Genomic DNA, 24695 nt, shown 5'->3' on the forward strand with positions numbered 1-24695 from the left:
CAATTTGTGAGGAAAAAAATAATCTTGTTCAGGCCCTCATTGAAGAAGCCTGACAATTAACAGCAGAACCATTAGCCAACACTATAGACAGCTCAGTTGGCTTAGTTTACATCATTTTGATTGAAAAATTAAAGTTGAGCAAAATTTCCACTTGACGGGTGCCCAATCTGTTGCACTCAGATCAGCTGCAGAAAAGAGCAGAACTTTCAATGGAAATTTTAAACAAGTGACATCAAGATTCTGAAGCATTTCTTCAAATAATTATAACGGATAAAAGATGGCTTTGCCAGTATCATCCTGAAGACAAAGCACAAAAAAAGCAATGGCTACCAAGAGGTGGATGTGGTCCAGTCAAAGCAAACGCAGATCAGTCAAGAGCAAAGGTTGTGGCAACAATTTTTCGGAATGCTCAGAACATTTTGCTTGTTGACTTTCTGGAGGGCCAAAGAATGAGAACATCTGGTTATTATGACAGTGTTGTGAGAAAGTTAATCAAAGCTTTAGCAGAAAAATGGCTGGGAAAATGTCACCAGAGACTCCTTCTCCACAATGACAATGCTCCTGCTTGCTCCTCTCAAAGGGATTTCAAAAAGTTTGTGGAAAAATGGAATTAAAAGATAAAAATTAAAAATTAAATTTTACTTCTCAACATAAGCTCCATCAAGTTCAAGACACTTTTGTAAGCAATGATACCAACCATGTAGTCCATTCTTAAATAACTAAGAGTCCTGGGAATTTAACCACGTCAATACAGTCCTTTTTTTTTTTGACAGTCTTGCTCTGTTGCCCAGGCTGGAGTACAGTGGCGAGATCTTGGCTCACTGCAACATCTGCCTCCCAGGTTCAAGAGATTTCTCTTGCCTCAGCCTCCAGAGTAGTTGGGACTACAGATGCCCGCCACCACACCCAGCTAATTTTTGTATGTTTAGTAGAGATGGCATTTCACTATGCTGGCCAGGCTGGTCTTGAGCTCCTGACCTCGAGCTCCTGAACTCATGATCTACCCGCCTCAGCCTCCCAAAGTGCTGGGATTACAGGCATGAGCCACTGTGCACGGCCTAATGCGGTGTTGTTTACATTATTAGCTGAGGAAAAATGGTTGCCCTTTAAAGATTTTTTTTAAGATTAGCAAACCAAAAGAAGTTAGAAGGAACCAAATCAGGACTGGAAGGCGGACGGCTAATGATTTTGAAATCCCCTCATGTGTGAAGCCTATAGCAATGATCATATTTAACAATCAAAATAAAAATAAATTCCTTTAAGTAATCATGATTAAGGTAATCCTGATGATTCTGTCATCGTCATATCTATTTACCATTGCCCTGGAGGTCTTAGCTAGAGTAATACCTCAAGACCATTTATAATATAAGGATTAAGTGGAGAAACTAACATTGGTGGGAAACCCAAACAAATCTTCAAACAATTAGAATTTATTAGGTGAAAGTTACTAGTGTTGCTGCCTTGCTGCCCACCCCAACCCCAACCCAGCCTAAATCTTTGGCAAAGCACACTACCCTCAATATGTGCTTTGTGGGAGGCACTTGTTTTGGGGAAGTAAAACTAAAACAGCAAAGATTGTTGTCTGGGTGAAGAACAGTGGAAGCAGGGTGAGAAACTGGTATCTGGAGGCAGAGGCAACCCTGAGAATGCAAACTGGAAATGAGCAGGTGTTTTGGGAGGGCTCTGGAAATTGAAGCTGATCTGCGTTCCGTCTTTAGGGCAGGAGGCCCCAGCTGACGCGGCCAAATGTCTCCAATACGAGCCATGTGTGTGTTCTGGTGTTCTGGCTGCATCTGTTTTCTTCCCCTTCTCTCTGCTTCTCTGTATCCTACTGGCCTGCTTGGCCCAGGTGCAAGTCCACTCTCCCCACCCCTTTCTGCTCGTTTGCCCGGCACACCACAGGCTGTGACCTGGGCTTCTCAGACACTCACTCTGTGTGTTTGCCCCACTCCCTGTGAGATGGGGGACTCACACAGGCCAAGAAGTCTTTTCCTCCTCCAGTTTCTTCTTGGTTTGGGGCTGGGTACATATAGGTGCTCAGTAAGCTCTTATTGACAAGCTATTGGATCGGGAGGGAAATGGCCCGCGGAGCGCCTCTAACCCCAACCACTGTGGCTCTCGGTCTGGGGGACACTCACCAGCTGTGGAGCACGACTCAAGTCTTCCTCCATTGGGGTGGGCCGGTACTCAGTGCTGTTGCCCCAGATGTTACAGGACGTGTTCGCCTACATAAAGGACACAGACACACACACAGCCTCACAACCAGCTCTGGCAGACGCAGACGCAGGCTCCCAGAGACGTTTCTTTTCTCCTCCTCTAGCCCTGGTCCTGGGAGAAGGGAGCTGGGGTCTGGGAATCTGGGGACACACGTAGGGGGAGTGTCTGTCTCCTTCTGGTCCCCTCCCCTAGCCGGCTCCCAAGGCCATCGGTACCTGGTCGGTGAGGAAGTCCCTCAGCTTCAGTAGGCGGTTGCCGCTCCTGGTGGCGATGGGAATGGTGATCTTCATCATCATCCCGTGGATGGGGAACAAGCCCAAGTTCTGGATCTGTGGCCAGAGACAGGGAGGTGTCAGTACAGTCAGTTGAGGGGGGCGGAAAACAAGGTCCACAGGGGCCAACCAGCCCCTGGGGGTGGCAATTCCCCCACCAGGCCTGGGAAAAAGGCCCACTCAAGGACCCTGGTGTTTTTGCCATGGAAGCTCCTAAGATCTGTCAAATTGTGGCCGGGGACTGCCCGGACGAGGGCAAGAAAGCCCTGAGAGGGGATGGGTGGCTGGAAGCTGAAGACAAGTCAGTGGGGATCCTGAGGCCGGAGAGCAGGGGCCACCTGCATTTTCAACTCTTCTTGCCTGGGGTGGGGATTTTGTTGAGGCCAGGGGTGAAGATGGTGACAGCAATGAATGCATCATGAGAGGGAATCATTAATTAACAATTAATTTAATTAATTAAACTCGCTATTTATTACTAAATAATGAGTGCATGATTGTTCACATTCTAGCAGTGCCACATTCAGTGCCAGGGCAGCAGTGATGCTAAGCTGGGCTTTGGAACCAGAAAGACCAGGAATCTAATCCTGGGCCCACCACCACCTATGAGCTGTGTGACCCTGGGCAGCTTATTAGGCCTCTCTTGAATAAGCCATGCAGGGCTCAACGTGTCTGAAGTCCAGTATCCAGCTGTCAGCTTGCCCTCAGCTTTCACACAGCCTAAGAGAAGTTGATGAACTTATAGCTGTTTAGGGTTGAGGGAGCTATCAGGGCCCACTATAGCAGAGGCTGCCGAATTGCCTCCTAACTCTTGTTCTCCCACTTTCCTTAGTGGCAGAACTGAGACAAAATGCCACATTTCCCAGCCTCCCTTATGGCTCAATCACAACATTCTGGATAAAGAGAGGTCACTGGAAGAGTGAGGAACTGCCAGGGAGGTCCCTTAATAAGGAGGGAGCATGCTCTTCTCCCCTTCCTCCTTCCTGCTGCCTGGAATGAGAACGTGATGGCTGGAGCTGCAGCCATCTTGTACTGTGAGGTGAACTGGAGGCTGGTAAGTTCATGCGGAGGATGGTGGAATAGAAGACCCACTCCTGAATGACTTTGTGAAGCTGCCAACTCTGGACTTCTTTTATGGGAGAGAGTAAACCCTAGTGTGTTTAAACCACTGTTCAGAAAACATTTAAGAATTTTAGGCAACCACACCCTATCTTCACCCATACATCCCCCACTGCAGTCCAGTTGTTTTTCAAAAGAAGACTGAAAGGCCCGAGAGGAGAAGTGACTTGCCTAAAGTCGCACAGTGGGTGGGTGGCAGGGTTGAGGCTGGACTCCGGGCACTAGTGATGATTCCACATTCCTCCCCTCTAGGATGGGGGTGCTCAGATCCCGTCCTTCCCCCTCAACCCGGCTCCCCTCCAGCCTCACCCTGAAGATGCAGCTGAAGGGAGGCCCGATACCATCGTATCTCTCCAGCGAGCTGTTGGGCTTGACCTCGTAGTGGCTCAGGCTGCTGCTCCTGCAGAGACAGAGGACAGGGCTGTCGTGAGCTCAGTCAGTGCTGGCTGGATGGACAGATGAATGAAAGAGGGAGAGGGCATGTGCCGGCCTCCCCCGGGCCACAAAAAACAGGTTCCCTCTTGTGTCGGTTGGGAGTGAGTGTCATGTTGGAAGGATTCTGAGCCTTCACAGGAATCAGCGCTGCCATGGGTGAGCAATGTCTGCCTCCTGAGTGGGTGGGCGTGAGTCAGAAGAGCCAGTTATCTCATCCCTGCCCCAGCGTCTCTGCCTAGGGGTGTAGCTGCTTTTCAGAGTGACCATGCCACTGTGCTCCCTTCCACCCTCTAGGGATGGCTGGTGTGGGAGGGCCTGAGCTTCCTCTCCGTATCTGCGGTTCTGTCCTGACTTCTCCATCTGCCCGTGAGCTCTCAGAGGACAGGGGCTGTTTCCTCCGTCAGATTGGGGGCCAGTAGCATGCCAAGGGGGTGGGGGTGGGAGCAGTCTGTCCTTTGGGGAAGAGTCTTTTCCCACTGACATTGTTTAGATGTGCTGGTATAAGATGATAATGAAAAGCAGATTGACTTATGATAGATATTATTACTGTTTTTAAATTGTCTACAGACCATACATCCACTTGTCGCCTATGCCAGGGGTGGATGCCTCCCACTGCCCCCACCCTCCCTTCTTGCCCCTGCTGGGAGCTCCCCAGGGCCGGGCCTGTGTCTCCTCCTTCCTCTAATTTGATATCCCCTCCCCACATTGGATGGGGGGCTGCACTCTCTGACCCATCAGGGACACTCTTGGCTCCATCCATAGTCCCTTAGTGCTGGGGTCTGGCCCTATTAGGGCCCATCAGAGGGTGCCCCCCGCCTTAGGCCTCCCTCCTCCCACTCCCCTTGCCTTTCCTCTCCTGGGGCACCTGGAGCCCGGCCCACCTGGTGAAGAGGACGTCAGCCTCGTATTTGAGGTGGAAGCGTAGGGGGGCCACGTTGTCTTCCTTGGTGCTGTCCCGCTCGTTACTGTCACTGCAAGGAGAGCCAGGCAGCAAGGTCAGGAAGGGTCTCAGCCAGCACAGGCAGCGGGAAGGGTCTGAGGCAGACTGTGGATGGAGCACGCTGGCTTAGCTGGGGCTGATGGGCACCAGACAGGCCAGACAGGGAACCTGAGGCGTCTCCTAGGAGAGGAAGGGCCAGAAGCGGGCATGGATGACACCGGCTCTACCTGCTGCCCCTTTAGGTGGAGTCAGGGGAGGGCTCTGGGCTGGAGCTGGGAGGCCTGTGCCTGGCCTGGCACAGACTGGACCCCAGCCTGTTTGCCTCCCTCACCCAGCCGCCCCGTCTGTCAGGCGGGCCAATCCTGCTGCCTGCCGGACTCTCAGGGGCTGTGGGAGACGACACCTGTGGCAAAGGCTGTGCCCACGGAGGAGGGATGGTGAGGAATTCACAGTAGAGTCATTCATTTATCCCTGGACTGACCAGGGGCAGCTCCTACAGGGCGGCCAGGGGCACTCTGCTGCCACGAGAAGGCTGGGAGTGAAATTCAGAGACATCTTTGGGGGGATTCTGTCCAGTGTGCCTCCCTTTATATCTGAGCACCATGAACTACCGGGGCAAATCATTTTCGACATAAAAATGTACAATTCTTTCTTGTTACATAGACTGAGTTTGATTCCCTTTGGAAGCCTTACCCCAGGATAGGGGTTTGGTTAGAAAAGGGAGACCCGACACACACAGAGATGTGCCCCCAGAGTCCCCTCCTACACACACCTAATTCTCAGACACCCCCCACAGGTGTGCCAGAGACACTGCTCTGCAAGTGCGCTCATTTCTCCTGTGAAGACGAGACTGGGCTTTCTAAGAGCAGGGCAGAGAGCAAGGGAGGCCTCGCCAAGTTTGCCACGTGGTGTGTGAGAATTCTACCAGGACGCACAATTCATTTAACTGTAGCTGGGACGCGAGCACATGTTGGGTATGAGTCCCCAGCACTTCTGTGACCTCTGACCTGCACGTGTGTGTGTGCTGGAATGTTAGTGTTCAGTTTGCCTGAGGTATTTATTTCTTAGCTAAGGATTTTTGCCATTTATAAGGCTCCAGAGTGGACACAATCCCTCTGTCCTTCCCCACACAGAGGTAATTCTGCAAAAAAGAGAAGTGTATTTACTACTGACACAAAGTGATTCATGGTGTCAACATATAGCAAGCTACCTCCAAGAGGCCTGGGAGACAGACAGACAGACAGGAAGACCCACACAGAGTAAGAAAAGGCCTCTTAAAAATGGAAAAAGGGGAGAGAGGTGACTAGGACAGGAAGAGCCCTGGATGGGGAATAGGACGAGTAGTGTTCAGCTTCCAGCTGCACAATTTACTGCTGTGTGTCCTTGGGAAATTCACTCACCCTCTCTGAGCCTCTCTTTTCTTAACTTGGAAGATGGTGTGGGGAATAACCCCTGCTTTGATGATCTTAAGCGGCCTCTGTGAGGACTGAGATTTTTGCCTGTACAGTGCTTTATAACCATGGGGTTTGTGAATTACTGCTGTATACAGGGCTGTCTAAAAGTAAAGGGCTGACATTATTATTTGTCATCCAAAGAATGAAGAGTGGTGGCAACTCAGGGGGCAGCAGGTTGGCCCACACCCGCAATGGACGCTGGCCCACCTCCCCACCCTGTTCCCTCCACTCAAGGTTGGGGCAGTGAGGGACAGGGCGTGGGGCGGTGGACTCAGTGTCAGGAAGAGCAGTTGCTAGCAGCCAGAGAGCTGGGCCCCGGAATAGCAAGCTTGGGGGAGAAGAAGCAGGCATGGCCCTGACCTGCCTGCAGCGAGCTCGATCTCCAGGTGGTGTAGGAAGATGGATTTGCTGAACTCAAAATCAAGACGGAAAGCCACCTGCAAGGAAGCGGTCGCATGTCTGGGCATTGCCGGGACCAGCCCCACCCACTCCCCACAGCCCACTCCCCACAGCCCCCTGCTGGCTTGGGGAGGGGGAGCTTGCTGGGGGTTGGGGAGCTGCTGGCTGGGAACAGGCTGGGAAAGGGAGGACCAGGTGCTACAGAACATGAGCTGAGCTTCAGGGCTGCTGTGGGGACACAGCCAAAGACAACAGCTCCCACAATGGGGTTTCTCGGGGCTGAGCCAGCCCCCCTCCCTCTTCCTCTTCTTTTGTTTTTAGCAAAAGGCAACCAGAAAGCAGCAAGTCTGCTCCAGACTCTGTCTGCAGGATTTTTAGGGTAGGGGGCCTTGATGGCAGGAAGGGCCGATGGCCATCGCCATGCACCACAGGATGTGGGGGCCAGAAACGTTTGTTGGACTGCCTCGTCCACCTCTTCTTTGTGTGTGGCAGGGAGGAGATGGCCCGGAGAGGGATGAGGGCCAGTGGCCACCCAGCAGGCCAACAAGGCATCCGCCCCTTGTCTGGCAGCGCTCCTGCCACACTGCTTACCTGGGCCCTGATGCTCCCCTTGCCCTTCGCCCCGCAGTAGGGAAACATGCAACCCTCCTCGCTTCCTCCCTGCCCCACCTGGGGGCATTACTGAGGTTTTGCACAGACCTCTGATGCTCTCCCTGGTCTCACCCTCACAAGGTTTCCCAGGAGACCTCAGCGGCCCCTTCTCTGCAGGAGTGGCTGGGCGTGGGTGGGGAAGCCTGGGCTGTGTCCTGCTCCATCCCGACTCCAGAGCTCTTGGGTTTGTCGGTGCCTCAACCCAGAAACTACACCTTCGACTTATATCTCACCGGGGAGGTGCTTTGCTAAGGAGCCCTCATCCCCGCTCCCATTTCTTTCTCTTTCCCCAGCTGTGCAGACCCTGCTCCTGGGAGCACTGCTGCTGCCTAGCTGGCTCCTGCCACAGCTCCTCTCTGATTCCCAAGTCCAAGCAGCTTGGCCTCAATTAGATCTTCTCCTGCTCCAGAACCTTCTATGGCTGCCCACTGCCCAGGGCTGATGTCCAAACACTCCCTGCAATCTGGCGTCTCCCTCCCTTTCCCAGCTACTTTGCTTCTCCCTTCCCATACCCACCCTCTATTCACATGGGTTTTTAAGCACAGTTGGGTGGTAGGTGCTCACGAAATGGTAGTTTCTCTCCCCATCCCTCCTCATACACGGCACAGTGGCAGAGGCCACAAATTTGAAAAACTTGTGAGGCTGCAGAACAGCGGGACTGGCTAGGGGTAGGTGGCAGACTAGTGGCTGGGAGTGGTGGGAATTCTTTCTGAGTTAAAGGATGGGCTGCTAGCCTGGGGATGGCTGGCTAATTTGGTCACTTGAATGTCATTTCATGGGAGAAAAGACAAATAAAAGCCACCTCAGGCCTCCCATCCCTCCCTGGTCTTCTGTGTTCACTCCTGTTGCTCTTGCCGCCCTCCCCAAACTCCCTGTGCCCCCCAGTGCCTACCCTGACCCTCCCCCACACTGTCCCCAGTCTCAACCTTGGCCTTGGCACGCAAAAAGGGGTAGCTGACGTTGCAGACTTTCTTCTGGAGCCTCCTCTCCTCGTTCACACACTCGATGCTGCCGTCTGAGTCCTCCTGGAGGTGGGTGGCAGACATTATGGCAGCAGTTAGGTGGGGCCTGGGACCAGGTCTGGAGGATCCCTCACCCCCAGCCTGCACCCCACTCTGCAGGGGCCGCCTCAGCCTCTGATACCCATATGGAAGCCTGGACCACAGCCCTTCTGATGTCTGAGGCCCCAGAGGCCAGGGTGTGGCTTGGTTCCTGGTACTTGGCATGACACGGGGCGGGACACACCCAGAGGCTGTCGGGCGGTGGGGAGAATGGCAGGGGCTCATGTATGCGTCTCATTTTGCTCATCTGTTAAATGGGGATGACAGTAACTATCTCACCTAGTTGTTATGAGGATTACATGACGCGATGCACATAAATGCAGCGCCTATCCCATGCCCTGCCTATTGTCATCACTGGTATGTGGCAGCTACTGTTATGATGATTATTTGTCCCTGCTGTGTTCTCTGCACTGTTGGGCATTACCTGGGCACATGGCTGTGCATGTCTCTGGGCACGCATGCACCCGTGTGGATGTGAGCATGTGTCTGTGGAGACTCTGTGTATGTCTGCGTGTCAGTGCACGTGTGTGCATGTACCTGCTGCATGCACACGGAGCATGTGTGTTTCCCTGGACGAATATGTAGGCCACTGCGTTTTTGCATGTGTGTGCAAAAAGTGTGTGATCAGACTAACACATCTGCATTTGGCTGAGAGGGGTGCTTTCTCTACTAGAGTTCCCCTTGGCTGGATGTTGGGGAGAGAGAAGAGAGGAATGCCGACCTTGCAGCCATGAGCGTTTCCTGGGTTGGGGATGGGTGGCGACACCTGTGAAGGAGGCAGGCTCCAGGCTAGCTCTGCACCCCACCTGCTGTGTACAGGGACACAGCACTTCACAGAACATGTCTCCCGCTTCTCTTTACCTCCACTTATTTCCAAAAGCTCTTCTGAGCCACAGAAACTATCTCCATGATTCCCTCCCCAGGGTTAGGAGCAGGCATGAGACTGGCCTTGTGAAGTCTGGGCCAGGGGAGCAGGGAAAGGCGGATGCTGGTGTGGGGCTTGATTCCCTCCGTATACCTGAAATCCAGACAGACACAAGTACCCGGACAGGAGGGGACTTTGACAGACCATCAGGTGGGCTCTTCATCATCAGCCTGGGCTGTCATTCTGGGCAGTGGAGAGGAAGTGGGGTTGGGGCCCAGGCCTGGGCCTGACAGAAGGAACTGTGGCTGAAGATAGGCCTTGAGGTCTGTTTGAGGATGGGGGAGCCCGCTGAGGAGGAAGGGGGGACCCAAGCAGGCAGCTCCTCACTTTCCTGGGGTGGCCTCCCTCCACTCAGCTTCCCCTCCTGGCTACAGGAACTGCTCCTGTGTGTGTGGCAAGCAAGGGGGGCACTCGGGGAGGGGTGCTGGGCAGTGGTTCTGGGGTGGAGAGGACAGACTGGCCCGACACCCGTCTTGCCCGGCACACTGGGTTCTACACTGACACTGAGATCCTCGAGGACAGAAGCTGTGTCTGAGGGCCCTAGGACCCCCCAACACCCACACATGACATTGATGTCTGAGTTTACTCAACAAACTTGTCTTGAGGGTCTTCTATGTGCCCAGCTCTGGACACAGACATGGCTAAGACAGGGCTCTTGCCACCTGGGAGTCGAGGGTTTCAAGAGGCCAGCACTTGGAGACTGATGTTTCTTCAGAGCACATGAAGGGCTGTGCCAGATGCTGTGCGGGCTGGAGGGCCGCCTGTGGTCTTGGAGAGCTTCAGGAAAGGTACCCCAGAGAGCAGGGCTGAGGACTATGCTTTGTCACAAAGCGCAGGCTAAGGCGCCAGCTGTGGGGCGGGAATTCCGCTCTGCTGCTCACCAGCTGTGTGGTCCTGGGCAGGCCTTAACCCCTCCCTATGCCTCAGTTTCCTCCTCTGTAAAATGGGGACACACCACCACCACCACCACCACTACTGCTATGCCTGAGGTTGCTGCAAGGGTTAAATGCACGCGAAGTGCCAGCACAGCGCTGGACGCCGTGAGTGGGCAATATGTGGATGATCACCAGATGGGAGCAGGAGCCTGTTGGGCAGAGGACAGAGGAGTCCCAGGTGGGGGCCGTGGTGGGAACCAGGAGGGCTTACTGGGAACAAGGTGGCCCGTGGCACGGTTAGGGGAGAAGTGGCAGGAGGTGGGTGGGATGGGCCTTGAATGCCACAATGAGGAGCCTGGAGTTTGTTCTGACAGCAGCTGGGAGTGATCAGAAGTTTTAACCTGGGGAGGAACCAGTTCTGATTCCTGTCAGAAGGACCTTCCGAGCAAGCCCGCAGGGTGCACTGTTGGTAGAAGGTGTGTATGGCTGGTGGCATATGCGTGGTGTGTGTGCCCCTAACCCAGGAGTCAGGCTGAAGGGTATTCCTCCCCGTGTTCCCAAAGGGCTCAGACTCCCCTAGTGCCGGTGGTTCTCAGCCCTGGCTGCACACTGAAGTCACCGAGGGAGCTTTAAAAGCCTCCCGATGCCAGGCCCAACCCCAGAGCAAATCAGTTAGGATCTCCAGAGGAGGAGTCTAGGGGCAGGCTTTTTAAAGCTCTCCTGTGATTCTTTTTTATTTAATTACTTTATATATTTTTATAGAGATGGGGTCTCACTATGTTGTCCAGGCTGGTCTCAAACTCCCGGGCTCAAGTGATCCTCCCACCTCAGCCTCCCAAAGTGCTAAGATTACAGGCATGAGCCACTGCACCCAGCTTTCTTGTGATTCTAACATGTAGCCAGGACCCCACCTGGCCTTCCTTTTCCTGTGCCAGGCAGAGGCAGTCTGGGCAGGTCGCTGAGGTCTTACCTTCTGGATCAAGCTGGCAAACTGCAGGTTTGCTGACTGCGAGATATTTAGGACCGTGCTGTAGGCGTTCTCGCCCCTGTTCTCCAGTGTAGCCTCCACCGCCACTCGCCGGCGTGTGCTCTCTATGATGAAAACTGTGGTGTCGAAGGACAGCGTGTATGTGGAGCAGTCCTGCGCAGGCTTCCTCAGCACCCTCTGGCAGTACTCCCTGAGAACCAGAGACCACCAGAGATTGGTCAGATGGAATGAGGAAAGCAGGGGTAGAGAGGAGCCCCAGGGTTGGGGCAAAAAGGTGGGTCTGGGCACTTGACTGGCCTCTGCTCATGGGAATAGCCACTAGGAGAAGAGGGGAAATGGATGGCAGGGCTGGAAAGAGCTCACCCTTCAAGACCACTTCCTATTTCAAAGGCCCTTGGTGTCCCCACCATGGAGATCATACCCTCCACTGAACCCAGAGCTCTTATTTGACCTCACCACTCATGCATCACCACTCCATGCATCATGTTTCCCTTTTGGCCTTGGCTGCCAGGAAGCTCAGCACTAATGTAGAGATAATCCTTATTTTAGCCTAGCTGGTTAGAATATGTGCTCCATTATCCTTCTACAAGTTTTGAATGTGCTATTTCTCTTTATTATCTATGTCATGGTATATATGTTTTCTATCTAAATCATCTCATAGTTGGATCAAAGTTGAGCATAAATTATTGGAAAACATGTTACATAAGTTAAGAATATGATATTGTTCATTATTTTCCCTTGTATGTTCGTTTGTCTCTTCCAGGGGATTGTAGGTCCCCTGCTCACCCTCTGCTGGTGTCCCTGGCATCTTTCCATCAGAAGGATTGGAAAGCCCAAGGTGTTCAGCCAGTGGGCCCAGAGGTCACCTCATCTGGGGGCTGAAGGACAAGCACCCAGAACTCCAAGTCCCCTGTCTCTACCTTTCACCTATTTTGTAATGTGGGCTCCAAAGAAAGGGTTCCTTTTTTTAACAAAATTTGAAATTAGATTAGACTAGTAGTTTCATATTACAGAGACTTTCCTGAGGTTATGCAGGTGTTGGAGGCAGAGCCTGGGCTAGAACACAGGCTCCAAGTCCAATGTTTGATCCATGCTGCCTGTGAGGAGGATGTCCAGGAAACAGTCCAGGGCCCCAGGAGCCCCAGAGCCTCTGGCAGTGAAGGAGAAGGGGCGAGGGTGGGGGTGGAAGGAGCCAACTCACATGGCCGTGGGCAGGTCACTCCGGGCATCCAGCACAAGGTCAGGGACACAGTGCTCATCCTCATTGCAGCCATTCCAGAAGGGCACCTGGGCCAGGGAGAGCCAGGTGTGGGCAGCTGGGTAGGGACCCGCAGCTCCTCGCCCTCAGTGTACACCAGCATCTGTCTCCACCACACTAGACATGGGCTGGCTTTCCTGCACTGTCCCCAGACACCACACTGCTCTGTCTTGTGCTTTTCCATAGATGCTTCCCTCTTTAAAACGAGGCTCAAAACTCAGCTCCTCCTGGTTCCGCTCCAGTTCATAACCGAGCTGATGGCACAGAACCCCCACCCCCACTCACCCAGCAGAGCAGTTCTGGTCAACACTTATTGATCATCTACTGTGTGTGGGCAAGGGCTTTGGTACTGAGGATACAAAACAAGAAAGATGCAGCTTCTGCCCTCAGCTCATGGGGAAGATTGGTGTATGAACAAATCACTAGTGTAAAATGTGCAAAAAAACCAAAAGGAAGTGTGCATGAGGAATAGAAGAGGCAGAGAGGAGAAACAGCTGTTTTGGCCTGTAGGAAGTCAGGGAAGGCTTCAAGGAAGTGACAGGGGGTCAGAGTTCTGAAGGATGGTCAGTGTAGCTGGGTGGACCGGGGTGGAGGTGGTGAAGTCCAGGAGGAAGGACAGCCTGATGCAGAGGCCCTGGGGCAGAAGTGGGACGGCAAGTCTGGGAAATGATGGGTGGGTCAGTGTTGCTGTGGTAAGAGACACAGGGGTGGGACAGAGGAAGAGATGGTCAGGGGCCTGTGTTTACAGGGCCTTGGGGTCATTCCTTGCAACTGGTAGGAGTCGCCGAATGCCTCAGGTAGGGAGTGTCCTGACAGACCTGCATGCTGAAGGCTGCCCTGGCTGCTGTGGGAGAATGGAGTGAGAAGATGGAGGCTCGAGGCAGGGAGACCATTGAGGAGGCTGCCGCAACATTCGGGCAAGAGATGACGCTGGTGTCGGTGTGGTAGTGGGTATGAGATGAGGAAATAGGTTAGTGACCCCAGAGGCGGGATCAATAGGAACCTGGAGGTTGTCGGGGCTGAGGGAGAAAGGGGTCCAGGGTGTCGGCTGAGTTTCTTTTTTAGGTGTCTGGAAGGATGATCATGGCATTCGGTAATAACAGCAGGGGTTGGTCGGGCGTGGTGGCTTACACCTGTAATCCTAGTACTCTGGGAGGCTGAGACAGATGGGTCACCTGAGGTCAGGAGTTCGAGACCAACCTGGCCAACATGGTGAAACTTTGTCTCTGCTAAAAAATACAAAAATTAGCTGGGCACGGTGGCTGCAGTCCTAGCTACTCGGGAGGCTGAGGCAGGAGAATTGCTTGAACTCGGGCAGAGGCTGCAGTGAGCCAAGATCGCTCCACTACACTCCAACCTGGGCGACAGAGGGAGACACCATTTCCGAAAAAAAAAAAAAAAAAAAAAAGTAGGAGTTAAGTGAGAAGTTCAGTGTGGGGCATGTTGAGTTTGAAGCGCCTGTGGCCCAACCGGGGCGAGGACCTCAGCAGGCAGCTGGATATTCAAGCCTGGAGCTGAGGGGCGGTAACTGTCACTACCAACAACACAGCCCAAACCAGGGGGGAGGAAACAGGTGTCACAAAGTCATGTGTATCTTAAATTCATTAACTTTTCTCGAAGGAGAGCTCTCTGGCCCTCAGTCAGATCCACACGCTCTTGCTTTAGGCATGGATCTACCCATCTCGCCCCTCAGCTCCCCACCGCAAGGTGGATCTACTGACTGCAATGGCAGCCAGCGAAGCCGTATCCAGGGGTCGCCGTGGAGCCATTTGGGAAAGGGACTTAGTTCAGGATAGGGGCTTTACGGCATTCTAGCACCAAAGTTCATCCTGGTGAGTTCAAGTCTCAAAGAAAAAATGGCTGGCTCCCACTCAGCATACTGTTTAAGAAGTTTGAGAACTATATAATGACCTTCAGAAGAATTTCTATCTGGCTGATTAAAATAAATAATTCAATGTAATAAGCAACCATTACACTCAATAATATGGGATGGCTCACTTCCCCAAGAGGCCAGATATTATGGTATTAGAACAGTGCTGGGCATTCAGTAGAGGCAAAGTAAGACTTTGTAGAATGATGGGAAGAATGTATCTCACTTGCTGGGGGCTAGAAATCCAGATAAACCAGAGTTTTAGAAACGTAGCTGCTCTTCAAAGTTTTCAGCTCTGTTTCTCACCTTTTCTTTATAAGGTGAGAAAGGGGTTACCTGAAGCTGCATACTGCTTTTCCTATTTCCCTGCCTCGGTGATGCTGTCAGCTCTCCCGGAATAAAAGCCCATCCTCCCTGTCTCTGCATGTCTGAATCCTGCCTAGCCTTTAAAGTCTGGCCAAAGGCTGCCTACTCCAGGAAGGCCCCCTGGCCTATCAACTGATTGCTTGATTGTATGTCTTCCGAGTTCATACTGCCTCCCGCCGGGCCTGTGCTGCTCATTACCACCTTGCACGGAGATCACTGGTGTCAGAGCAGGGATTACCCTGTGTGTTCATCTGCACTGTGGGCTTCAGCATGCTTGTGGGGTGAGTGCCACGTACTCATTCATTTGCCATAGTGACTTTGTAATTACTGCGAGAGGACAAAAATGACTTAGTGCACCCAGCTTTCTCCTTCTCCTGGCTCACTAAAGAGGAATCCAGCTTTGCCAGCCCAGGGGCGCAGACTTAGGAGAAAGGGAGGTGTGAGGACGGGGGTTTGGCAGGGGACTGTGGAAGGCCTGGGGAGAGGGGTGTGGAGGGGCTGTGGGGGATGATGGGTGTGAAGGAGAGAAGGGGAGGTTTTCAGGGGCATTGCTGTGGACTGTACAGTCCTTTCCTGGTGTTGAAGAAATGCAAGTGAGAACTTGAATAATTCTGAAACTGCTTCCTGGCCGGACTCTGTCACTCACACAGACGTTGCTCAGTGACTGGACCTCACGGAATGGCTTAAGAGCACCGTGGTGTGCTTAAAAGTTGTTTCCCAAATCCTCAAGGTTCAGGCATTAGCTATGCCATTTTACAACTTTTGCCTGCTCTTGCAACACAGCAGCAGAACTGATCACTGCCTGACATTTTCCTTGAGTGGGATTTACATGGAGTTGCAGCTGCAGGGAGCATTTGAATGTTAGATGTCAAACATTTTGGATGCCCTAGAGCCAGGGATTAGAAAATGTGGTTGAGGGATGGGGCCGCTTCTTTTTGGAACGCGTAGGAGCTCTGTCAGTCAGTTAAAACACTTCTTTTTGCAATACTGAGGAGCTCTGTGAATCAGTCATCTAACAAGCAGAACCCCAGGCTCTAAGAGTCACTCTCTGGTCTCCATTGTCCTCATCTGTAAAGGAGGGAGGTAGGTGATTAAGATCTCAGGTCCCTTCTCATCCAGTGGTTCTTTGTATTTCTCTGGCGCTCACCCCATGCTCGCCTGTGCTGGGGATATGGGGAACCTTGAACAGGAGAAGGCCTGGGCCTTGCCCTTAAGGAATTGATCTGCTAATACTCAGCACAGGCTCTGAGGGAGGCAGGAAGGAGCCACACTGTGGGTTTGCCGGGACAGGAGGTGGGAAGGTGAGGTGAGGGATGGTGTCCTCTGTACCCGGCACACTCAGGCTCTGGGCTTTGGGGATGAGGTGGAGGTGGGGGTGGGGTTCATGCCCGAGGGGCGTGCCCTGTACCGAGATGTACCGAGACTCTGAGGGTGGTGGGCCAGCCGTCGTCCAGCATGGGGCCATGGTCAGGGTCCTCCAGGGAATACTCGACTGAGAAGGTCACTGGCTTCACGTAGTCAGCAGTGTCCTGGGGGGTGGAGATGAGGGCAGGGGTGAGGGAGGAGAGAATGTCATTTTATGAGCCAGGACCATGGATGCTGAGATAGAACTTCCACCTTCCTTAGGTGCCAGGGCAGCTGCCCTGTCCCCTCAGGATGAGTCCGCGGGTGGAAGGAGGTTTCTAGCGGGTCTGTTGGTGGGAAGAGTGTGCCCTGTGAAAGGAACTCCAAGCTCAGCTCATGCCAACCTAGCTGCCTGGCTGTTTTGCCAAGCTCTTGTGCATCCTTCAGGGCCAGACTCCCATTGCCCGATACCTCGGCCTCTGGGAAGCCTGGCAGTGCCTGCCCACATCCCACCCCACCCACCACTCTCTCCAGACCAGTTACGCCCGCTGCTCATGTAGCATTTGAACCATTTGACTGTGTGTCACTCTTCCTTCCCAAACAAGGAATAGGCCTGGAGCCTCCCAGCATGGCTCTAGCACTGTGATAAGGGCTTCAGCATGTGGAATTGGTGAATGAAAAAACTCGTGAGCAAGACAGGGGCGCTCAGGTTGGTTCTGAGCATAGATGGTAAGTAAAGGGGTTGCTTAGAGCAGCCTAAAAATTTCCCCTTGGAACCTGCAATCCCCGATTATACAAAGGCAATGGCTCTCAAACCTGAGCTGGCATCGGAGTTCCCTGGGAGCTTGTTAAAACACGGGGTGCTGGCCCCACCTCCAGAGTTTCTGAGTCAGAACAAGTGAATTTCCAAGTTAGTGGGGAGGGTGAGGATGCTGCTGGTATAGATGCGTCTCAGGGGGCCCCTTAACAGGGACGCACCTTCTCACACCTGCTCACGTCTCTGAACTCTGGCCATTGAACTATTGGGGCCGGGAGGGCTCTGAGTGACCCTGCTTGCATCTCTGAGGCTGGAGCTGTGAGCTGGGTATTTGGTATCTCTGGATGGAAGTAAACCTCTCATCCTCTTCCTTAGCTATAAAATGGGGCACCAGGCCACTATCCTGCTCGTGACATCACTGGCGCCCCTCTCTGTCTCTCCTCCCGTTTTGTACATGCCACTGCCTCCTGGACCTGGCCTTCAATTGTTAGCTGCTGCCTGCTTATCCCTCCCTTTGGGGCTGTGCCCCCGACCAGCTGCTCCCAGTTCTCTCTGCTGGACCTACTGAGCCCACCGTCCTCCCTTCGGCATGTGAGAGTGGCAGAAGAGGTTTTGGAAGCAGGTCCAGTGAGGTGGTATGTAGCACGTCTCTGGGGCGTGAGGTGGGAATGTGGAGTGGCCAAGGCCAGGGGACACTGTCCCTGGCTGGCTTCCTGAGGTCTGCTGGGGGCTCAGAACCAGCCAGGCGGACTCTCTGCCTCTCCCACGGCAGGTGCTCCTTCCTGTAGGAGCTTGGGCTCTGCTGGTGGGGCTGCCAGCTCACCAGGACATGGAAGTTGATCCGCTCACAGAGCTCCTGGCCAGAGGAGAGCAGGATGGCTCTGTTTGTGAATCGGTCCCCGCCTTCGTCCAGGTGGGCCCTCGGTGTATACCGCCTCTCGTCCATGGTGGCGTTGTATCTGATGCCTGCAGGAGGGGAGAGGGCAAGACCACAAAGGTGGAGCCACATGCCCATCCAAGACTGTCTGCCTCCTCCAGGAAGCCCCCCGGGCTGGCCAGGGGAGAGCTGTTCCTTTCCTCTCACGAGCCCCAGTGTGGGTGAGAAACTCCCACGTGGAGAGCAAGTGATTGCATGAGGAAGGTAAAGGAAGGAACCAAAGAAAAGGGGGAGGAAGAGGGTGGAGAAAGAGCAGAAGGAAGAAGTGGAGGGAAGGTGAACACCGCAGACGAGGAGGGGAGACAGGATGTGGGGCCAGGGCGGTGCCATGTTGAGCCCTTGCTGCAGTCAACAACCCCCTCCGCCTCTCCTTCCACCTTCCCGCCTCTCCCCCCACCTTCCCGCCTCTCCCCCCACCTTCCCTGTCTCTCCCTCCACCTTCCCGCCTCTCCCTCCACCTTCCCTGTCTCTCCCTCCACCTTCCCTGTCTCTCCCTCCACCTTCCCCGTCTCTCCCTCCACCTTCCCGCCTCTCCCTCCACCTTCCCTGTCTCTCCCTCCACCTTCCCTGTCTCTCCCTCCACCTTCCCTGTCTCTCCCTCCACCTTCCCTGTCTCTCCCCCCACCTTCCCGCCTCTCCCTCCACCTTCCCGCCTCTCCCTGGGCTCTGGGATCCCCCTCAGGGCTGGTCAGAGCCTTTGCTGGGTACTTCCTCTCACACCAAGGAGGGCTGGCCAGCCCCTTCCTGCCAGATCCTCAAATCTCTGACTCCATTCTGGGGCATAAAGCCTGCAGCCTCCTCCCTTTCAGTTAGGTTTTGCCAATTCCTGCTCTCCAGCCCGCCTGCAGGTTGTTGCTGGCTCTCATATCTGTCTCTTCTCAGGGACAGAAGTTGAAAGAGAGGGGCACAGCCCCCAGGCTTGCCTTTGTTCTCATCTTCCCTTTGGTCTCTTCTTTTTCTGGTCCTGCTCCTTGGCTGAGACACTCCCTGAGTCCCTGTTTCCTGTGCCAGCACAGACAGTCCTGGAACCCGCAGCTCACTTCCTGAGACCACCTGGGGCCGGGGCTGTCATGAGTAGGTGTCTGACTCCAGACTTAGCTGGAAGTGATGGACCCTCAGAAGGAAACTGCCCTGCTGCAGACTCACACCCACTTCTGAGCGGGGCTCCCTGCTGCTGGGGTCTCATTGACCTGGCCTCCTGGTTTCCAGCACCCCTGCTGCAGGACTCCTGGGTCTGCCTCTTCCTCTGCATCCAGGCAGACTTCTGGGCTTCCACATCCCACTTTGCTCCACTGGCACCAGTCCTGTGTTCTGATCCAAACTCTGCGCCCAGACTGTTTCCTTCTTCTCCTGTCCTCCCTGTCACGATCACCTCTGCTTACTGCCACTCTTACCCTGGCATGACATTCCCTCTTTGCCCTTTGGAATGAGAGCATCGAATGGGATCCAGTATCATCCAAGGTGGCTCTAGGGGGACCTGGCACTTAGCACCCATTTTGGGAAAAGCCCAGGCTTTGAAATAGAGCAAGGTGCAGGGGGAGACTGGAGCCAGGGGGTGGGGAAAAGGAGGGGCCTGCTTTACCAACAGTTGTTGTTTGGAAATGGGGTGCCAAGAAGATGGGCGTGAAGCAGAGGAAGGCGGCCAGGCAGGTGGCATCCCTGCCACTGCGCTTGCAGTCTCTGTGGAAGATGTTGATCTTGGATGGCTCAAAGTGGAGGCTGGCATTGATCTGAACCACAGGGCGGGACCTGGAGGAGAAGGGCCAGTGAGCTGGGGTGGGGTAGGGGCTCAGCCTGCCCTGCTGTGACCATGGGGAAAGACAAGAACCAGATGTGAGTGGGATCTACAAAGCCACTGGAGGGGGTGAGGTGGAGGATGGAGGGGGCTTCGGATGTCAAAGGATTGGCAAGAGTGAGCACGGGGGGGAAAGGGACTCAGCCACCTCACCGCCCCTCCATGCAGCCCCTCAGCACTTTCCCCGAGGGGCTGTGCTCGCTGTGGATCATGCCGACTTCCCTTTGCTCCCTCATCACCTTTTATAGCAGTGGTTCCCCACCCTGGATGCACATGTGAATCATCTGAAGAGCTTAAAAAATTCCTGGTGCCTCAGCTACACCCTAGGCAAAACCACATCAGAATCAGACCTTAGCAGGTTTTAAAGCAGTGCTTCTGAAATTTGCATATGTGTGCACGCCCCCTGGGGATCATGTTAAAATGCAGATTTTGATCCAATAGCTTGGCACCGATTTTGCGTTTCTAACAAGATCCCAGGCGATGTGAACGTTCCATGGACCACACTTTGAAGAGCGAGGCGTTAAAGCACCCCAGGTGATTCCAACGTGCAGCCAGCACCCATCCATCCCCACACTACCCCATCCAGGTAACCAAGGAAATACAAATTTACTCTTATACCGGCCTAAGTCAAATGTAATTCGGAACGGAAACCTATTGCCTCTCCCAACCATGAATGTATATAAAAAGAAATAGGAGTAGAGTGGCCTAGAGGTTTCATAGCTTCAATGTGATGATCTGTGCCAACACTCTGTTCTTCTTAGCATGAAGGTGAACAGCACCTCTGCACTGTAGCGTGAAAGGGTGGATTTGAGTCTTAGCTCCACGGGTTCCTCACTGGACCTTGGCAGGTCACATGATCTTTGCGATGGGGGATTGTGAGGATCAGAGGAGGTGAGAATGTCCTTTGACAATTTAGAGTGCTGTGTCAACACAGTGGGTTACATCTGAAGTTCTCAAACTTGACTGCACATTGGAATCACTTGGGGAGTTTAAAAAAAAATTACTGCTGCCCAGGTCCCTCCACAGAATTCTGCTTTAACTGGTGTGGGTAAAGCCTGGGCAATGACATTTTAAAAGCTCCCCTGGTGATCCTAACGGGCAGTCATGTTTGAGAACTATGGGGCTTGACCCCAGAGGTCTCTGGCCCACAATTTCATCAGTATTTAGGTAGCACATAGGTGTAGACTTCAAAAGCTAGAGCTTGATCCAATCATTTCTGTGAGACCGATTCTCTTGAGGGGTTCGTGTGCATATGTGTATCTTGCTTCCTGTAGAGAAGTTTGTATGTTACTTTAAAGACCTGCTAGGTTCTGTGTACCTCCTCCCCGGGACTTGGTCATCTGCCTTGCCTTTTTGGCTGGAACCAACACAGTGGACACCTTTACCACACCTTGTAAGCCCAGGCTGCTGTTGCTGCCACCACCACCACCACCACCATCACCAAGGACCTAAAAGCCCCCACATGCAGCACAGACCTTCGAAGAGACAGACCCTACTCCTGTACACTAGCTGGGCTGCACCTGCACAGGCCTTGGCTTCCCAGTGCTGCCTAGAGGGCCAGGGACACCACCGGGACTGTTGGGCAGCAGATGCTCTGGCCATGACAAATGAGGGATCTGAAGGAGCCACAAGTCTGCTACTACCCCTTCTTGCTCTACAATGGGCTGTTTTATGCCACACTGGAAATGCTGAGACACTGAGCAAAGAGCAGCACGCGTGGTGAGGACAGGCTGGCTCGCTCAGCATCTGCGCTCCCTTCCAGCTTCACTTCTGCTTCTAGGATTGCTCCCCACTCCCAAAGCATTCACGGAGGCTTTTGCCTCAGGCTCTGTTTTCTAGGGAACCTGGAGGAAGACATTTCCCCCTTGGGTTGTAGTATTCTTGTGAACAGGAGCCTGTCCTTTCCTTTATTCTCCCTGTGAAGTTATATATTTCTGTTCAATGCCTTTTTAAAGTTGTAGGGCAAATATGATTGCATTTATATAAAATTATAAGCAGGGGAAAAAGGACTGGGAGGAGATATATCACAGCATTAATAGTGGCATTGTTAAGGTGATGGCAGGCTGAGTGATTTTTTTCCTTGTTTTATAAATGTTCTTTATGTTATTGTATTTATGATGAAAAAATACTCAAGGTTTTTTTTTTTTTTTGGCTCAAAAAGTAGCCAACATATGATAAAATAAATGGGTGTTTAGGAAGCATGAAAATGAGGCCCTGAAGAAAGGAAGCAAGAAGTCAGAGCGCTTTGGAGGAAAGAAATCTCTGTATTAGATAAACATTCCTCCACGCCAGGGGAGAAGGAAAGGTCCTCCCAGATGGTAAAAATATGCTCAACTTGCCCCTGCGAGTGTTATAGCTTGAAAAGCTGAAGCGGAAGACATGCTTGAGTAGCCATAACTTTTAGGACAAATTCTAAGAGCGGGGGCTTTTGGACAGGACTTCAATTTATATTGAATTTACACTGATTCCACCAAAAGGAAATGTGTAAGCAAGATGGGATAAGAACAGGGTGAGTCTAGCTGAGGGCAGTTAAAGACAAGAGACAAAGATCCTGAAGCCTATCTTTAAAACCCCTGCATTCATCATGACCTTCAGGAGAGCCCAGGAGGTGGGAATAGTGGGGGAACCAACCACAGAATCACAGCGTTGCCAAGGGCTCCCACTGCCAGGTCGATGAGCCCATCCTCATTGAGGTCCAATTGCCCGTGGATGCTGCAGCCAAAATACTGGAGGCCGGTAGCCAGCTCTGAGGCTGTGATTCTCTGCAGGGAGCGGGAAGAGAGGGGGAGGGCATGCACACTGTGAGTGTGGGGGCGGGCGTCCCCGAGCAGCAGGAACAATCAGGAACAATCGGGAGCCTGTCTGAAACCACCAAGAAGCTTCCCCAACCCAAAGCAGTCTCCTCTCCTGGCCTGTCATGGCACCTGAAATTCCTACCATTCAAGTCATTCTTTTGGATTAAAATAATGTGTCTTAAAAGAGTTCCCCATTGATCAACGAGACAGAAAGTCAACAAGGATACCCAGGAATTGAACTCAGCTCTGCACCAAGCGGACCTAATAGACATCTACAGAACTCTCCACCCCAAATCAACAGAATATACATTTTTTTCAGCACCACACTACACCTATTCCAAAATTGACCACATACTTGGAAGTAAAGCTCTCCTCAATAAATGTAAAAGAACAGAAATTATAACAAACTATCTCTCAGATCACAGTGCAATCAAGCTAGAACTCAGGATTAAGAATCTCACTCAAAACCGCTCAACTACATGGAAACTGAACAACCTGCTCCTGAACGACTACTGGGTACATAACGAAATGAAGGCAGAAATAAAGATGTTCTTTGAAAGCAACGAGAACCAAGACACAACATACCAGAATCTCTGGGATACATTCAAAGCAGTGTGTAGAGGGAAATTTATAGCACTAAATGCCCATAAGAGAAAGCAGGAAAGATCCAAAATTGACACCCTAACATCACAATTAAAAGAACTAGAAAAGCAAGAGCAATCACATTCAAAAGCTAGCAGAAGGCAAGAAATAACTAAAATCAGAGCAGAACTGAAGGAAATAGAGACACAAAAAACCCTTCAAAAAATTAATGAATCCAGGAGCTGGTTTTTTGAAAGGATCAACAAAATTGATAGACCGCTAGCAAGATTAATAAAGAAAAAAAGAGAGAAGAATCAAATAGATGCAATAAAAAATGATAAAGGGGATATCACCACCAATCCCACAGAAATACAAACTACCATCAGAGAATACTACAAACACCTCTATGCAAATAAACTAGAAAATCTAGAAGAAATGGATAAATTCCTCAACACATACACCCTCCCAAGACTAAATCAGGAAGTTGAATCTCTGAATAGACCAATAACAGGAGCTGAAATTGTGGCAATAATCAATAGCTTACCAACCAAAAAAAGTCCAGGACCAGATGGGTTCACAGCTGAATTCTACCAGAGGTACAAGGAGGAATTGGTACCATTCCTTCTGAAACTATTCCAATCAATAGAAAAAGAGGGAATCCTCCCTAACTCATTTTATGAGGCCAGCATCATCCTGATACCAAAGCCGGGCAGAGACACAACCAAAAAAGAGAATTTTAGACCAATATCCTTGATGAACATTGATGCAAAAATCCTCAATAAAATACTGGCAAACAGAATCCAGCAGCACATCAAAAAGGTTATCCACCATGATCAAGTGGGCTTCATCCCTGGGATGCAAGGCTGGTTCAATATATGCAAATCAATAAATGTAATCCAGCATATAAACAGAACCAAAGACAAAAACCATATGATTATCTCAATAGATGCAGAAAAGGCCTTTGACAAAATTCAACAACCCTTCATGCTAAAAACTCTCAATAAATTAGGTATTGATGGGACGTATCTCAAAATAATAAGAGCTATCTATGACAAACCCACTGCCAATATCATACTGAATGGGCAAAAACTGGAAGCATTCCCTTTGAAAACTGGCACAAGACAGGGATGCCCTCTCTCACCACTTCTATTCAACATAGTGTTGGAAGTTCTGGCCAGGGCAATTAGGCAGGAGAAGGAAATAAAGGGTATTCAATTAGGAAAAGAGGAAGTCAAATTGTCCCTGTTTGCAGACGACATGATTGTATATCTAGAAAACCCCAGTGTCTCAGCCCAAAATCTCCTTAAGCTGATAAGCAACTTCAGCAAAGTCTCAGGATACAAAATCAATGTACAAAAATCACAAGCATTCTTATACACCAATAACAGACAAACAGAGAGCCAAATCATGAGTGAACTCCCATTCACAATTGCTTCAAAGAGAATAAAATACCTAGGAATCCAACTTACAAGGGATGTGAAGGACCTCTTCAAGGAGAACTACAAACCACTGCTCAAGGAAATAAAAGAGGATACAAACAAATGGAAGAACATTCCATGCTCATGGGTAGGAAGAATCAATATCGTGAAAATGGCCATACTGCCCAAGGTAATTTACAGATTCAATGCCATCCCCATCAAGCTACCAATGACTTTCTT

The 24695-nt window shown here is 51.9% G+C and overlaps 1 protein-coding gene across 3 annotated transcripts in view; it reads right to left on the reverse strand.

The window, feature by feature from the left end:
* The window catches only part of ITGA11 (integrin subunit alpha 11), a 149931-nt gene that overhangs the window by 18743 nt on the left and 106493 nt on the right, over positions 1 to 24695 (reverse strand). For all 3 annotated transcript variants that reach the window (XM_024232325.3, XM_024232324.3, XM_024232326.3), the window contains exons 15-26: positions 22292 to 22422; positions 19448 to 19614; positions 17752 to 17894; positions 16246 to 16356; positions 12535 to 12620; positions 11316 to 11523; positions 8411 to 8509; positions 6795 to 6871; positions 4922 to 5011; positions 3915 to 4005; positions 2433 to 2546; positions 2139 to 2225 (exon numbers count right to left, since the gene is read on the reverse strand). In XM_024232325.3, the coding sequence (XP_024088093.2) occupies positions 2139 to 2225; positions 2433 to 2546; positions 3915 to 4005; positions 4922 to 5011; positions 6795 to 6871; positions 8411 to 8509; positions 11316 to 11523; positions 12535 to 12620; positions 16246 to 16356; positions 17752 to 17894; positions 19448 to 19614; positions 22292 to 22422 (1404 nt within the window). The remainder of the gene's footprint in view (positions 1 to 2138; positions 2226 to 2432; positions 2547 to 3914; positions 4006 to 4921; positions 5012 to 6794; positions 6872 to 8410; positions 8510 to 11315; positions 11524 to 12534; positions 12621 to 16245; positions 16357 to 17751; positions 17895 to 19447; positions 19615 to 22291; positions 22423 to 24695) is intronic.

This window comes from Pongo abelii, chromosome 16 (assembly GCF_028885655.2).
Source record: "Pongo abelii isolate AG06213 chromosome 16, NHGRI_mPonAbe1-v2.0_pri, whole genome shotgun sequence".
NCBI lineage: Eukaryota > Metazoa > Chordata > Mammalia > Primates > Hominidae > Pongo > Pongo abelii.